This window comes from Odocoileus virginianus, chromosome 2 (genome assembly GCF_023699985.2).
Source record: "Odocoileus virginianus isolate 20LAN1187 ecotype Illinois chromosome 2, Ovbor_1.2, whole genome shotgun sequence".
Classification (NCBI taxonomy): domain Eukaryota; kingdom Metazoa; phylum Chordata; class Mammalia; order Artiodactyla; family Cervidae; genus Odocoileus; species Odocoileus virginianus.
Genome location: NC_069675.1, coordinates 52,140,824 through 52,154,495, shown reverse-complemented (window position 1 = coordinate 52,154,495; position 13,672 = coordinate 52,140,824). Strand labels below are relative to the sequence as shown.

Below are 13,672 nucleotides of genomic sequence, written 5' to 3'. Positions count from 1 at the left end.
GAACAGCATTGATACATGTATATTATCTAGGGTGAAACAGATCACCAGCCCAGGTTGGATGCATGAGACAAGTTCTCGGGCCTGGTGCACTGGGAAGACCCAGAGGGATTGGGTAGAGAGGGAGGTGGGAGGGGGGACCGGGATGGGGAATACATGTAAATCCATGGCTGATTCATGTCAATGTATGACAAAAACCACTACAATATTGTAAAGTAATTAGCCTCCAACTAATAAAAATAAATGGAAAAAAAAAATTCTTTTCCTTCCTGGCAACAGAAGGCCTGTTCTCTTTTTTCCCTTCTCTGAACAGATTTCAGTGTTGAAAGAGGTGCATTCTTTCATCTGGTAAAAGTTTCCCAAGACCAAACATAAAAATTGTCAGGAATAGATTCTTTTGAACAAACACATGTCATCACAGCAATAGAGAGGTTCTGCTACTGTCAATGTGCACGTCCCTTTGGATCTTGGTTATTTTTTGTGTGTGGGAATGGGGACAGGAAATTTAGGGACCTTACCAGTCTGTGATTTTTCCTTCCTGGGGCTGGAGAAAAGGGTATTTTCCAGAGTGGTGGGACGGCCTACCAGCCTCGTCAGTGTCTGGGTTTGCTGTTAACTGGGGGCAGAGTTGACCTTCTGTCTGGGCTCCCTTTGTCATCATTAGTCATACTGTTTCTGTAACCCACACAGGCCATCATGGCACAACTACCACAAGAGGAGAAGGCAAAAATAGCTGAACAGGTGGAGATATTCCACCAAGAGAAAAGCAAGCTGGACGCGGAAGTGGCCAAATGGGATGACAGCGGCAATGATATCATTGTGCTGGCCAAACAGATGTGTATGATCATGATGGAGATGACAGACTTCACAAGGTGAGGCATGCAGACAGGAAGAGGAAGGTTTTCTCATTAAAAATAACAGAGGCATCATAATAGTGGGTGTTAGTATGTGAAAAGCCGGCTGAAAAATTAAAAGGCTCCATCAAGGCAGGGGGTGGTACTATAAAATTTACATGTGTAAGTCAACATGATCTGAGCCTGGTTCTTAGCAGATAGGTCTTTTTGGTCAAAAAGAACAGATTCATTTCTTTAATTAGTATTGTTTTAATTATCCATCCTGAATTAGTCATAAAATCAAACACCTGGAGCTTGGGGGACTGATTTTTGGTCTATGCTATTTTGCAGTGTGCTTAAATATTATTCTGAAGATAAAGTGTATGATTTGCTAATATCCCTCAGGGAAAAATATGTATATATATATGGGAGGGGCGTGTTGGCATGTGATGTCTTTTAATGCTAGCTCATGATTTAGTATTTAATTTCAGTTCATATTTTGTACTTACATACAAAGAATTGGGTTCAACCATCTGATTCTATAGTTGTGACAGGAAAATTAAACATTGTATAAGTTTTAGACCCTTTTGCTCTGAGCAGTATTTTTAATAAATCAGGTGACCAGTCAGAATTTTGTCAGGAGCCTTTTTTTCCTCAGGGGTCATTGCTGTTTCTTCTTTTGCATTTTTATAGTCTCCTCTTTAAAGGGAGCTGACATTTCTGCCCTTCCAACCACACGAAGGGCAGACCAAGGGAGAGCAAAGCTCAATGAAAAGATCCCTGGAATTTTTAGTCCAAATACCAGGTGATTCTAGACCAGTCTCTTACTGTCTTTATTCATTTGTAAAGGAGGAAAGTAATACTCTTCTTATCAACTTCACAGGAGAGTTTAAAATCCAAACAGGTAATGCAGTTATAAAGTATCCTACCATATGAATGAAAGCTACCATTTTACTGTAGATTTTGTTTTTCTGGGAAACACAGACACACAGAGAAACATGAGCAAAAGTCTTTTAATGATTCAACATGGTATTTGTTATTAAAGTTATATAAGATGTGTGGAAATGTCGAGACACTACTTTATGGTGACAGTTTTTTAAATGATTGTTGAATGCTTTTAGTAAGAAAAGGCTACAATTAATTATGCTGTTGTTTTAGTCCCCAAATCATGTCCGACTCTTTTAGGATCCCATGGTCTGTAGCCCGCCAGGCTCCTCTGTTCATGGGATTTTCCAGGCAAGATTATTGGAGTGGGTTGCCATTTCCTTCTCCAGGGTATCTTCCCAACCCAGGAATTGAGACTGCATCTCCTGCATTGGCAGATGTTTTCTTTACTGCTGAACCACCTGGGAAGCCCACAATTAATTATAGCTTATAATAAAATATGACACATCTCTGCCCTATCCTCCTTACCTTTTGCCTCTGGTTAATATGTACTGATGACATTGCTTGGCCCTTTCTCCAAATATTTTAAAATTGTTTTTGACTTCAGTGGAATGACTTAATGTTTTAAGGGTGACTTTCAAGATTTTAAATGTCATTGTATTCATTAGAAGTTCAAATTTGTACATTTGGCTGGTCTTTGCTGGTTTCATAGATTTATTTCACACTCAAAAATAATAGTAGGAAAATACAGTCTGAACCATTAATTAAATCTTAATTTCCTACAAATCAGACCCTCATGGTACCCTCAGTCATTGCTTTTCAAGGCCTGTGATGACTTAATTTGCTTGCTTTCAACATTGTCTTGGTACTTTATCTGATGGATATTATACGATCCATTAATAATCTCTTGAACAAATAATCTCATTAATTTAAAGTGAATGATGAATCGAGTCATGTTGCTAGTTAAGATCAGGAAGACGTTTTACAATGCTCTGGATTATTTATAACTGTCAAAGAAGAGAGATACATTTGAGGGGTCTTGTTAAAGGATATTTAAGACAGATTTTCTATTAGTCAAAGTGTAGTTTTAAAAGTGAAGAGAGGGTCACTTTAATTCCTAGGGATTTTGCATAATCATTTTATGCTGATTTGAATAATGAAATGTCTAGACTGTTACTGGTTATCATTTTTTCCTGCTGCCTGATGAGTAGTTTTATGCCTCTTTGTGAGGCCAAAAGAGAGATACAGTTGTTAATAACCAGAGAAACAGGAGAGAGTGTGACTTGGAAATGAAACACGGGAAGCTGAGGTTTTGCTGCTGTCGCCATCTGTAGAGCCTCTTCGTTTGCAAAGAGGTAGCGAATTTGAACCTTTCTTTGTGCCTCTCACCTAAATTCACTGCACTTGACCTTATGCACTACTATTATCTTGGGTTTTCCACTTTAAGGAGGAATTATGTCAGCTGTATACCTCTAATGACTCTTAGGTACTGTGTTCTCTTATTTAAAGGAAAGGATGTAGCTGAGTAGGAATTGAAACTTGACTACTCACTTCAGATCACACATTTATAGGGCATTTTGATGAAAGAAAGAAAAAAAACCCTTGCATTTATTATCTTGTTTTCTTCTTATCGATAGCTAATTCATTAATTTGATTCAGTAATCTCAATGATATCCACTCCATTATTATTAAAAGTAGAGAGGTTCTACCTCATTACTTGTGTAATAACTTGGTCATGGTAGATAAAAGTGGTTATGCCTCACATCTTTTTTCTGTTCATTTCTTGACTTCCATCTCATGGGCGCTGACAGAAATGATGTCCTGCAGAGGGTGAATCCATACTTCTCACGTCACTTTCAGAAGGAAATAGCATGCGCCAGTCTTGTTACCTAGTAACAAAAGGTGTGTAGATGGCAGCAGTTCAGGAAAGAAACTCACATTTAATTGTACAGCAAGAGACAAAGCTGTCTTTCTAGATCAGCTGTAAGTTCTGATCTTGAAAGGAACTGTGTTCAGGCTAATAAAAAGCTTTCAGGTTACAATCAACTGTAAAGTATTGAGCACTAGACTAAAAGATCAAGTAATCACCCCAGTATTCCCAAACTTCATTCCTGCCTTGGTATGGTCAGTCAGGACTCCAGCCCAAGTGACAATTCAACTAGTCTATCAGTTCTAATTCTTGACTCTTGTCTGTTCACTTATGCCATATCTGGCCATTAAATGGCATCCATCCAACTCCTTTGCACCAAAATTTTCTTTCCTCTTTTCATAAAATAATATAAAAGTCTTGAGTTTGCTATCCAAAGCCTATCTTTATTGACCCTTAGATTCCTTCTCAATTTTTTATGTACTTGTACTTCAATTTTTTACATATTTGTACTTCAGCTTCAAGACCATTCTCTAAATGTTATTTCCTTGCATGGTTCACCTAATGGTTCTGCAGTCTACCTGACTTATCTTTAATCCCCAGATTAATTCAACTTTTCCACTGTGCTGTCTTTACACTGCTTCAGCTGATTGGTGAAAGGGATATTTCCCAACTGTGTTTTATGGACTCTGGTTCTAAAAAGAGGCTTCTGTGATTCAGTACATTTATAAATATACTCCTAACCTAACGATACCTCATTACTGGAGAGTCACATCTTATATTGATCAGTTACAGGTATTGATAAAACTATAGCAAATAAATAGTTTTAATTTGGATATACTCAAAATTTAAGAATTCTGGGTGCTGAGTACATTAACTCAGAGTATACTCACACATTGATTTTTTCACATTAATACCCATTACCTTTTCATGAAATAAATATTAATTAGTTGTTTAGTTGTGGATAACAGTAACATGATAATAGATTTCGATGGCTTTTTTTTTTTTTTTTGCATTGACCATTTCCTGGGAAAGCTTCCAAACATTGACCCTTGTATAAAAATTGCCTATTGCCAAAAGAGACATTTCATGAATCTATATAGTAGAGTTAATTTCACTCTTGATGTTTTATCAAGAAAACTAAAAATATGTTTCCAGTGCTACAATAACATGTTTTCTGTCTTTAAGGTCACAAGGTTCCTCAAAGCACCTTTAAAATTCCCAAAATAGAGAACCTGATCTGAATTAGGGAGAGACATAGGGTCTAAGCCATTAGTTTGAGACTGGGAGCTACAACCAGTGGGGTCAGTCACTTTGTCAACACTGCTGTCCACTGATCGTGTTGTGTTATGTTCAGTTGCTAAGTCATGTTTGATTCTTTGTAGCCCCATGGACTGTAGCCTGCCAGGCTCCTCTGTCCATGGGATTTCCCAAGCAAGAATACTGTATTAGGTTGCCATTTCCTTCTCCCGGGGATCTTCCTGACCCAGGGACTGAACCTGTGTCTCCTGCATTGGCAGGCAGATTCTTTACCTCTGAGCCACCTGGGAAACCCACTGTCCACTGACAGGAAGTCTCAAACATCTGATGTTTTGGGATCTGATCTATATATCTATCTATATCTATATATTTGTTGTTGACCATTTTTTATTTCTATTCCCACTTCACATTTTTCCAAAGACTTGCTCATTTAGCCCTGTGTTGACCAATACAGTAGCCCCAATCACATATGGCTATTTAAATTAATTGGGTTTTTTTTATTGTAGTGAAGAATACATACAATGAAGTTTACCATTTTAAGCATTTTTCAGTGCACAGTTCTGTGACACTAAGCATATTGACATTGCTGTGCAACTGTCACCAACATCTATCTCTAGCACTTTTTCATCTTCCCCCAACAGAAAATCTGGCCATTGAACTCTTCATCCCTCATTCCCCTCTCCCCTCAGCACCTGGCAACCACCATTCTTCTTTCTGTCACCATGAACTTGACTAAGTATCTCATGTAGTGGAAACAAATAACATTTTTCTCTTTGTGACTGGCTTGTTTCACTTAGCATAATGTTCTCAACCAGTAATCATATATGTATGTGAGAGTTGGACAATAAAGAAGACTGAATGTCAAAGAATTGGTGTTTTTGAACTGTGGTGCTGAAGAAGACTCTTGACAGTCTCTTGGACAGCAAGACAATCAAACCAGTCAATCCTAAAGGAAATCAGGCCTGCATATTCACTGGAAGGACTGATGCTGAAGCTCCAGTACTTTGGCCACCTGATGTGAAGAGGCCACTCATTGGAAAAGACCCTGATCCTGGGAAAGATTGAGGGCAAGGGGAGAAGGGGATGACAGAGGATGAGATGGTTGGATGCCATCACTGACCCAATGGACAGACTTTGAACAAACTCAGGGAGATAGTGAAGGACAGGGAAGCCTGGCATGCTGCAGTTCATCGAGTTGTGAAGAATCCAACACAACTTAGCAACTGAACAACAGCAGAAATGTTCTCAAGGTTCAGCCATGTTATAGTTCATGTCAGACTTTCATTTCTTCTTAAGGCTAAATAATATTTTATTGAATATATATATTATATTTTGCTTATCCATTCATCAATTATGGGGCACTTGGGTTATGAATAGTTTTGCTATGAACATGGGTGTACAAATACCTCTCTGAGATCTTGCTTTCAATCCTTTGGTATTCCACCCAGAATTGGAATTGCTAGATCATATGGTAGTTCTGTGTTTAATTTTTTGAGGAACCACTGTTTGGTTTTAAATAGCAGCTGCACCATTTTACATTCCCATCAATGGTATACAAAAGTTGCAACTTCTTCACATCCTTGCCAAGACTTCTTATTTTTAGTTTTTGTTTTATTTTTGTTTTTACAGCAACCATTTTAGTATGAGATGGTATCTCACTGTGATCTTGATTTGTATTTTCCTAATAATCAGTGGTGTTAAGCATCTTTTCATGTACTGATTAGCTATTGTATATCTTCTTTTGAGAAATGTATATTCAAGCACTTTGCCCATTTTTTTTTTTTTTAAATTCAGGTTGATTTTTAGTGCTGAGTTGTAGGAGTTTTTCTATATTCTGGGTTTTAACCCCTTGTCAGATATAGGATTTAAAAATATTTTCTTTTATTCTATGGGCTGCATTTTTACTCTGTTGATTGTATCCTTTAATTCACAGATTTTAAATTTTGATAGAGTCCAATTTGTTAATTAATATTGCTTCTGTTGTCTGTGTTCTTGGTGTCATATTCAAGAAATCATTGCCAAATCCAATGTCATGAAGTTTTTCCCTTAAGTTTTCTTGTATGATATGTATAGATTAGCCCTTACAATCCACTTCCAGTTAATTTTTTATATGCTATGAGTTAAGGGTCTTGCTTCATTCTTTTGCATGTGAATATCAATTTTCTGAAATATATGTATATATGTAGCAAAATATATATTATACATATTTATATAGCAAAATGATTACCACCATAGTATAAGCTAACACTTCCAACAGGAAGAACTTCTTAAAGAAGTTTCAAAATGTGCAAACTCTAGTAGAAATGACTGATACATTTGACTACAATAAAATTAAAATTTATACTTTAAAAAAGCTGTTACAAAAGTAAACATACAGGCTAAGACTGGAAGAAGTAATTTGCAACATGATTAACAAAAGATCAAAATTCAAAATATCTAAAAAACAGAGACAAGTAATTTAGGTAAAAAAAAAAGCAATGGAGAAATGTGTAAAAAACTTGAATAAAAACTCAGAGAAAAGAACATATGAATGATTAATTTTAATGATCAATAAATGATAAATAAATGATAAAGTAACTCAGATTCCTCAACCATCATGGAAAAGAAAATTACATTTTTTCATATATATCAGATTGACCGAAAAATAAGAAAATAAATATAACTTTAAATTATGAAATATACCTGTAGAAAAATGCGTTAAAGAAATGTATACCTTAAATATTATAAACTTTATAGCCATCTTCCAGCTCCAGAAGACCCAGCAACCTCCTTCAGTCACAATAGACTTTCTCTCAACTTGGAACAAGGCTCAGTGTTATGTGGCAGCCTGGGTGGGAGGGGAGTTTGGGAAAGAAAGGATACATGTATCCTTTCTACTAAGTTGACTTTTGGCAGCAGCTTTCTAATTTCCTAGAGGAAAAAATGAAGCCATAGAAGGAGTACTATCATGGCAGGTTTCAAGACACCAATGTGTCTACTGACAGTTTTACACTCGGCTCTGGTGAGCATGTACAAACCCACTCTAACATTCAAGGGACATTTTCTTCACTTGATTTTTTTTCTTGTTAACAAACTAGGTTTATTTTCTATATCAGTTTTCCCTTCTTCTTTTTTTTTTTTTTTTTTTGGAACCAGTTTTAGATTTGTTTATTTTCTGTGTTCTATTGTTTTCTTTAAAAAACAAAACAAAACAAAAAACTTTTATTTTGTATTGGGTATTCCCTGGTGGCTCAGATGATAAAGAATCCACCTGCAATGTGGGAGAGCTGGGTTAAATCCCTGGGTTGGGAAGATCCCCTGGAGAAGGGAAGGGCTACTCACTTCACTATTCTGGCCTAGAGAATTCCATGGACAGAGGAGGATGGTGGGCTACAGTCCATGGGGTCGCAAAGAATCGCATAGGACTGAGAGGCTTTCAATCACTATAATCGATTAATAAACAATGTTGTGATAGTTTCAGGTGAACAGCAAAAGGACTCAGCCATACATATACATGCATCCATTCTTTCCCAATCTCCCCTCCCATCCAGGCTGCCACATAACATTGAGCAGTGTTCCATATGCAATATTTTGCTATCCAATGGGTCCTTGTTGCTCATCTATTTTAAATATAGCAATGTGTACCTGTCCATCCCATGTTCTATTATTTTCTAACTCATAAATCTCTTCTTGTAATATTAAAAAATTTTTTTAATTGAAGTATAATTGATCAACGATGTTATTCTAGCCTCTGCTGTGCAGCAAAGGGATCCAGTTATACACATACAGATGTTTTAAAAAATGTTTTTTCCACTATGTTTTATCATGTGATATTGAATACAGTGGGCTTCCCAGGTGGCTCAGTGGTAAAGAATCTCCTGCCAATGCCAGAAGATGCAGGACATGCGGGTTCCCTCCCTGGGTCAGGAAGATCCCTTGGAAAAGGAAATAGTAGCGCACTCCAGTATTCTTGCCTGGAAAATTCCATGGACTTTTTACCACAGAGGAGACTGATGGGCTACAGTCCATGGGATCACAAAAACTCAGACACGACTGAGCAGCTGAGCACAACATTGAATATAGTGCCCTTTGGTATATAGTAAGAGCTTTTTGGTGTTTATTCCTTCTACATGTAATAGTTTGCATCTGCTAATCCTACATTCCCAGTGCTTCCCTCCTCCACCCCTCCTCCTTGGCAACCAACAAAATTGTGATTAGGGACACAAGGGTTCAGTCCTTTATTTCTCTTCTTATCATCTCCAGCAGGTCACTTAGCCTCCTCTTTGGATTTCGGCTTTCTCAGCTAGAAAACTAGGATATATTTGATGATCTCAAAATTTCTACATTGCTCTCTAGTTTCATGAAATACATCCCTATCATCCACTTGTGACTCCAAGAATTGAATTGAGTCTACAATGTGAATTTTAAAGTCCCAAACTTTTTAAATAACAATATAATAGTGAATCTGTAGTTTCTTTTTAATTACAAGAAGACATGCTTCTAATGATGCTTTAGCTGAAATTTAGGATCCTGAGCCTCAGACAGATTCAAGACTATAAATGTCAGAATCAATCCACTGTTGAAAGTTATCATGAAAGGTTCATGAGTAAGCATTTCTATAAATCCTTTGAAATTCTTGAAGTAAACAAACACAAGAATTGTTATTAATGAAAAATAAAGTATAATGCACCCCTTTGTCAATGGGTTAGTGAAAATGAAAGTCGCTCAGTTGTGTCTGACTCTTTGCAACCCCATGGACTATAGAGTCCATGGTATTCTCCAGGCCAGAACACTGGAGTGGGTAGCCTTTCCCTTCTCCAGGGGATCTTCCCAACCCAGGGATCAAACCCAGGTCTCCCACATTGCAGGAGGATTTTTTACCAGTTGAGCTATAAGAGAAGCCCAAGAATACTGGAGTGGGTAGCTTATCCCTCCTCCAGCAGGAATGGGTTAAGATGAAGGCAAAAAGTAACAATTATTTTATCAGAGTAAGATTGTACAAAAAGATTTTCTAAGGTTTGGAAGTTACAGAGAAATAAATAATAATGAGAATGCTATTAAATATTGACAGATTCTACATCTAGAATTTCCTTTAAAAATATAAACCAAAAACAAAAGTTTATTTAGAGATAATTTAAAAAATAATGTGAGAGAATGAGAGCCAAATTGTCACAGAATCTTTAATTCACTCATATTATATAAAATGCACATGTAAAAATCTATGTATTTAAAAATCTATATAGCAACTGGATAGAAGTCAATGTCTTTTGTGGAAGAGTTAATGTTCAGTTCAGTTCAGTGGTTTAGTTGGGTCCGACTCTTTGCAACCCCATGGACTGCCGACTTCCCGGTTCATCACCAACTCCCGGAGCTTACTCAAACTCATGTCCATTGAGTCAGTGATGCCATCCAACCATCTCATCCTTTGTTGTCCCCTTCTTCTCCCACCTTCAATCTTTCCCAGCATCAGGGTCTTTTCCAATAAGTCCATTCTTCATATCAGGTGGCCAAAGTATTAGAGTTTCAGCTTCAGCATCAATCCTTCCAGAGAATATTCAGGATTGATTTAGGATGGACTGGTTGGATCTCCTTGCAGTCCAAGAGACCCTCAAAGTCTTCTCCAACACCACAGTTCAAAAGTACCAATTCTTCAGTGCTCAGCTTTCTTTATAGTCCAACTCTCACATCCATACATGACTACTGGAAAAACCATAGCTTTGAGAATACAGACCTTTGTTGGCAAAGGAATGTCTCGACTTTTTAATATGCTGTCTAGGTTGGTCATAACTTTTCTTCCAAGGAGCAAGCATCTTTTAATTTCATGGCTGCAGTCACCATCTGCACTGATTTTAGAGCCCCCCAAAATAAAATCTCTCACTGTTTCCATTATTTCCTCATCTATTTGCCATGAATTGATGGGACCAGATGCCATGATCTTAGTTTTCTGAATGTTGAGTTTTAAGCCAACTTTTTCACTCTCCTGTTTCACTTTCTAGAGTTAATGTTGCCATAGCAAAATGAAATATCTTAAGTTTTGAATTTCCCTGTATACATGTTCAAGCATTGATGTGAACATAATATATCTTACTTTTAGCTACTAACACTAAAAATTCCAGAAGCAAAATTAAGAGGGAAACAAAATGCCCTTCATTTACATTTATTTTCTAAAGTCATTTTAAGTCTCCCATTTTATAAAATGTTATTATGGAACAATGGCAATCATTGCCTACTCTCTATGCAATCTAAATAAACGACGTCTGAGTAGTTTTTCTCTGTATCTCACCACATGTTTAACTACAGGATTATAATTTTGTAGTCCTAAAAAATACATTGATTTTTACATGCATATAAGGAGACCAGTTGGAATAGGAAATCGCAACTCCAGTATTCTTGCCTGTAAAATGCCAAGGGCAGAGGATCCTGGCAGGCTACAGTCCACGGAGTTGTAGAGTTGGACATGAGTGAGCAACCGAGCACAAGCAGACAAGTAACAATGCTAAAAATAGAAGAATAAATGTATTTAGTCTATCATGTTATTTACCTTTCAAGAAAAGAGAAGGTATATCATATGCAACATTTTGTTTAAAAATTTATAATGCAGCATAGTTTCCTTTTCCTTTCTAATAAATATTTGAAAGACATGTAATATTAAACAGTTCATCTAATTGAAAACCTTATGTGAAAATATTGGGGCAATGGTTTTTGGCAACATGAAGACATCTACTGCCACACAGTGTTCTATGAGTGTTCTTTCATAAGTCAGTCCCAGAAGCATATAAGCCAGCAAGAGAAAGAGCTCAGCAGATTTCTGAAATTTTGGCCAAATAGTCCCCAGTTATGGACAGGAGACAATGGTTTCTCAAAGAGCCAAAGTGGACTTAAAAATATAATTAGCATAATAATAATGCTGGGCATGGTATGAAAGACAGTGAATGAGCATTTATTTTGGCTAGACTGATTTAAATTTAGAATTTATCACATGATTTGCATAAGCTTGGGAGAGTTAATCACTTTAGTCTATTTTTCTCTTCTCTAAAATGGGGATGATGATGCCTGCTTGTTAGGGTTGTTATGAAGATAAATGTATACAACAGCATAGACACATGATAAGCATTTACATGTTAAATTCCCATTGCCCTTGTAGTGATCATATTTTTTAATGGACCACTGTTCAAAAAATATAGAAATTCATGTAAAGAATAAAATGTGAGCATGCCCATCCAAATAGGGAAAAATATTCCTTGAAAATGAATGTAAATAAAGTGGATTATTTAAATGGAAATTGAAGTGAATTAAGAAAACATTCAAATTTCCTCTAACGTGGTCAGAGCCAAATCAAATACAAAAGCAGAGTCCTGGACAAACAATATGGTAGGTGTGTCTATTTCCTGCCATAAAGTGAATTTCTAATTATGTTGTGCCTGTTGTTTCAGAGGCAAAGGCCCGTTGAAAAATACATCTGATGTCATTAATGCTGCCAAGAAAATTGCCGAAGCAGGTTCTCGAATGGACAAATTAGCCCGTGCTGTGGCTGATCAGGTAATGTAAGAGGGAAGAGCAAGCACATGCTGAGTGGGGTCATTAACTAGCTCTTGGGTTCTGTAATGGGTTTTATGCACTCTATTAAATGCCTCTGAAGAATGAATTGTAGAGAATCGCTAACATTTTACAAACTGACCTCTAAGTCTGTCAAGATTGAGTTGATGCCAAAGGTGGGTTCTGTTTTCAAAGTTCCTTTAGAAAGAAGGGTATCCACTTTTTAAGAGACATAACCTTCAAGGAATCATAGATTATCCTGGCTGTCCTCATTCAGAAACACAGTGACATTGCACAAGTGAGAAGCAAAAGAAACAACTTAATTTCTTATTATAATTGATCTCACTATAATGATGCTCTTTATAATTCATTATAATTTATGTCCTGACATAAATGTGATAAATCCACATAATCAAGAACATTCAGATTTCAGCTTTATTTTCATCCAGACTCAAAGTGCATCAGAAATTAACAAAATTCTCAGAGTATCTTTTGTGCCTTTAGATTGAATTAAGATTCACGTCAAAATAGCTCTCAATCTCAAGGTTGAATATTTGAACTTATTTCCACTCTTTTCATTTTATTTTGCTGAACTGGAACTCTAAAATCCTGTTCTAAGTATGTCTTCTTTCAATAATGGGCCATTTCTTATAAGTACACTTTAGGCAATAGACTCTTTCAAATAACTGATGCTTATCTCTTTAAACAATGGTGGCTTACAGTTTGAGCCAGTTTCAAAGGAAAATGTCTTGAAATATATATTAAGATTCTGCAATAGAAAATATTATATAAACTGTTATTTACATGGAAAAAGCATTATGAACACGAATTTACTACGAAACAGATCATCCTCTTTGAGAACACTGAAAGATTTAAGATTTTTTCCTCCTCTGTGGAGGAGGGCTTCTCTGTAGCTCAGTTGGTAGAGAATCTGCCTGCAATGCAAGAGACTGCCTGTTGTGTAGGAGATGCGGGTTTGACCCCTGGGTCAGGAAGATCCCCTGGAGAAGGAAATAGCTACCCATTCCAGAATATTTGCCTGGGAAATTCCATGGCGGACTACAGTCCATGGGATCACAAAGAGTTGGACATGACTTAATGACTAAACCACAACCACCTCCTCCATAAATGGCTGTGGTCTCCTGTGGTTTTTGAGTTGCTTACTATAGTTTATCTCCCTCATTTTCTAATATAAGACTGTTCCTCTAAATACTTGCCTTCAACTTGCCAAGTTATAGAATACCTTGTCAATACCAAATTTACTCATCTCCTAAAGTCTGAAAAGAAAAACTCATGATTAAACTATTGGAATTGC

The 13,672-nt window shown here is 36.7% G+C and overlaps 1 protein-coding gene across 10 annotated transcripts in view; it reads left to right on the top strand.

The window, feature by feature from the left end:
• Positions 1-13,672, top strand: part of CTNNA2 (catenin alpha 2) — a 1,320,632-nt gene that overhangs the window by 1,260,759 nt on the left and 46,201 nt on the right. For all 10 annotated transcript variants that reach the window (XM_070479775.1, XM_070479805.1, XM_070479797.1 and 7 more), the window contains 2 exons: positions 688-869; positions 12,255-12,360. In XM_070479775.1, coding sequence (XP_070335876.1) covers positions 688-869; positions 12,255-12,360 — 288 coding nt within the window. The remainder of the gene's footprint in view (positions 1-687; positions 870-12,254; positions 12,361-13,672) is intronic.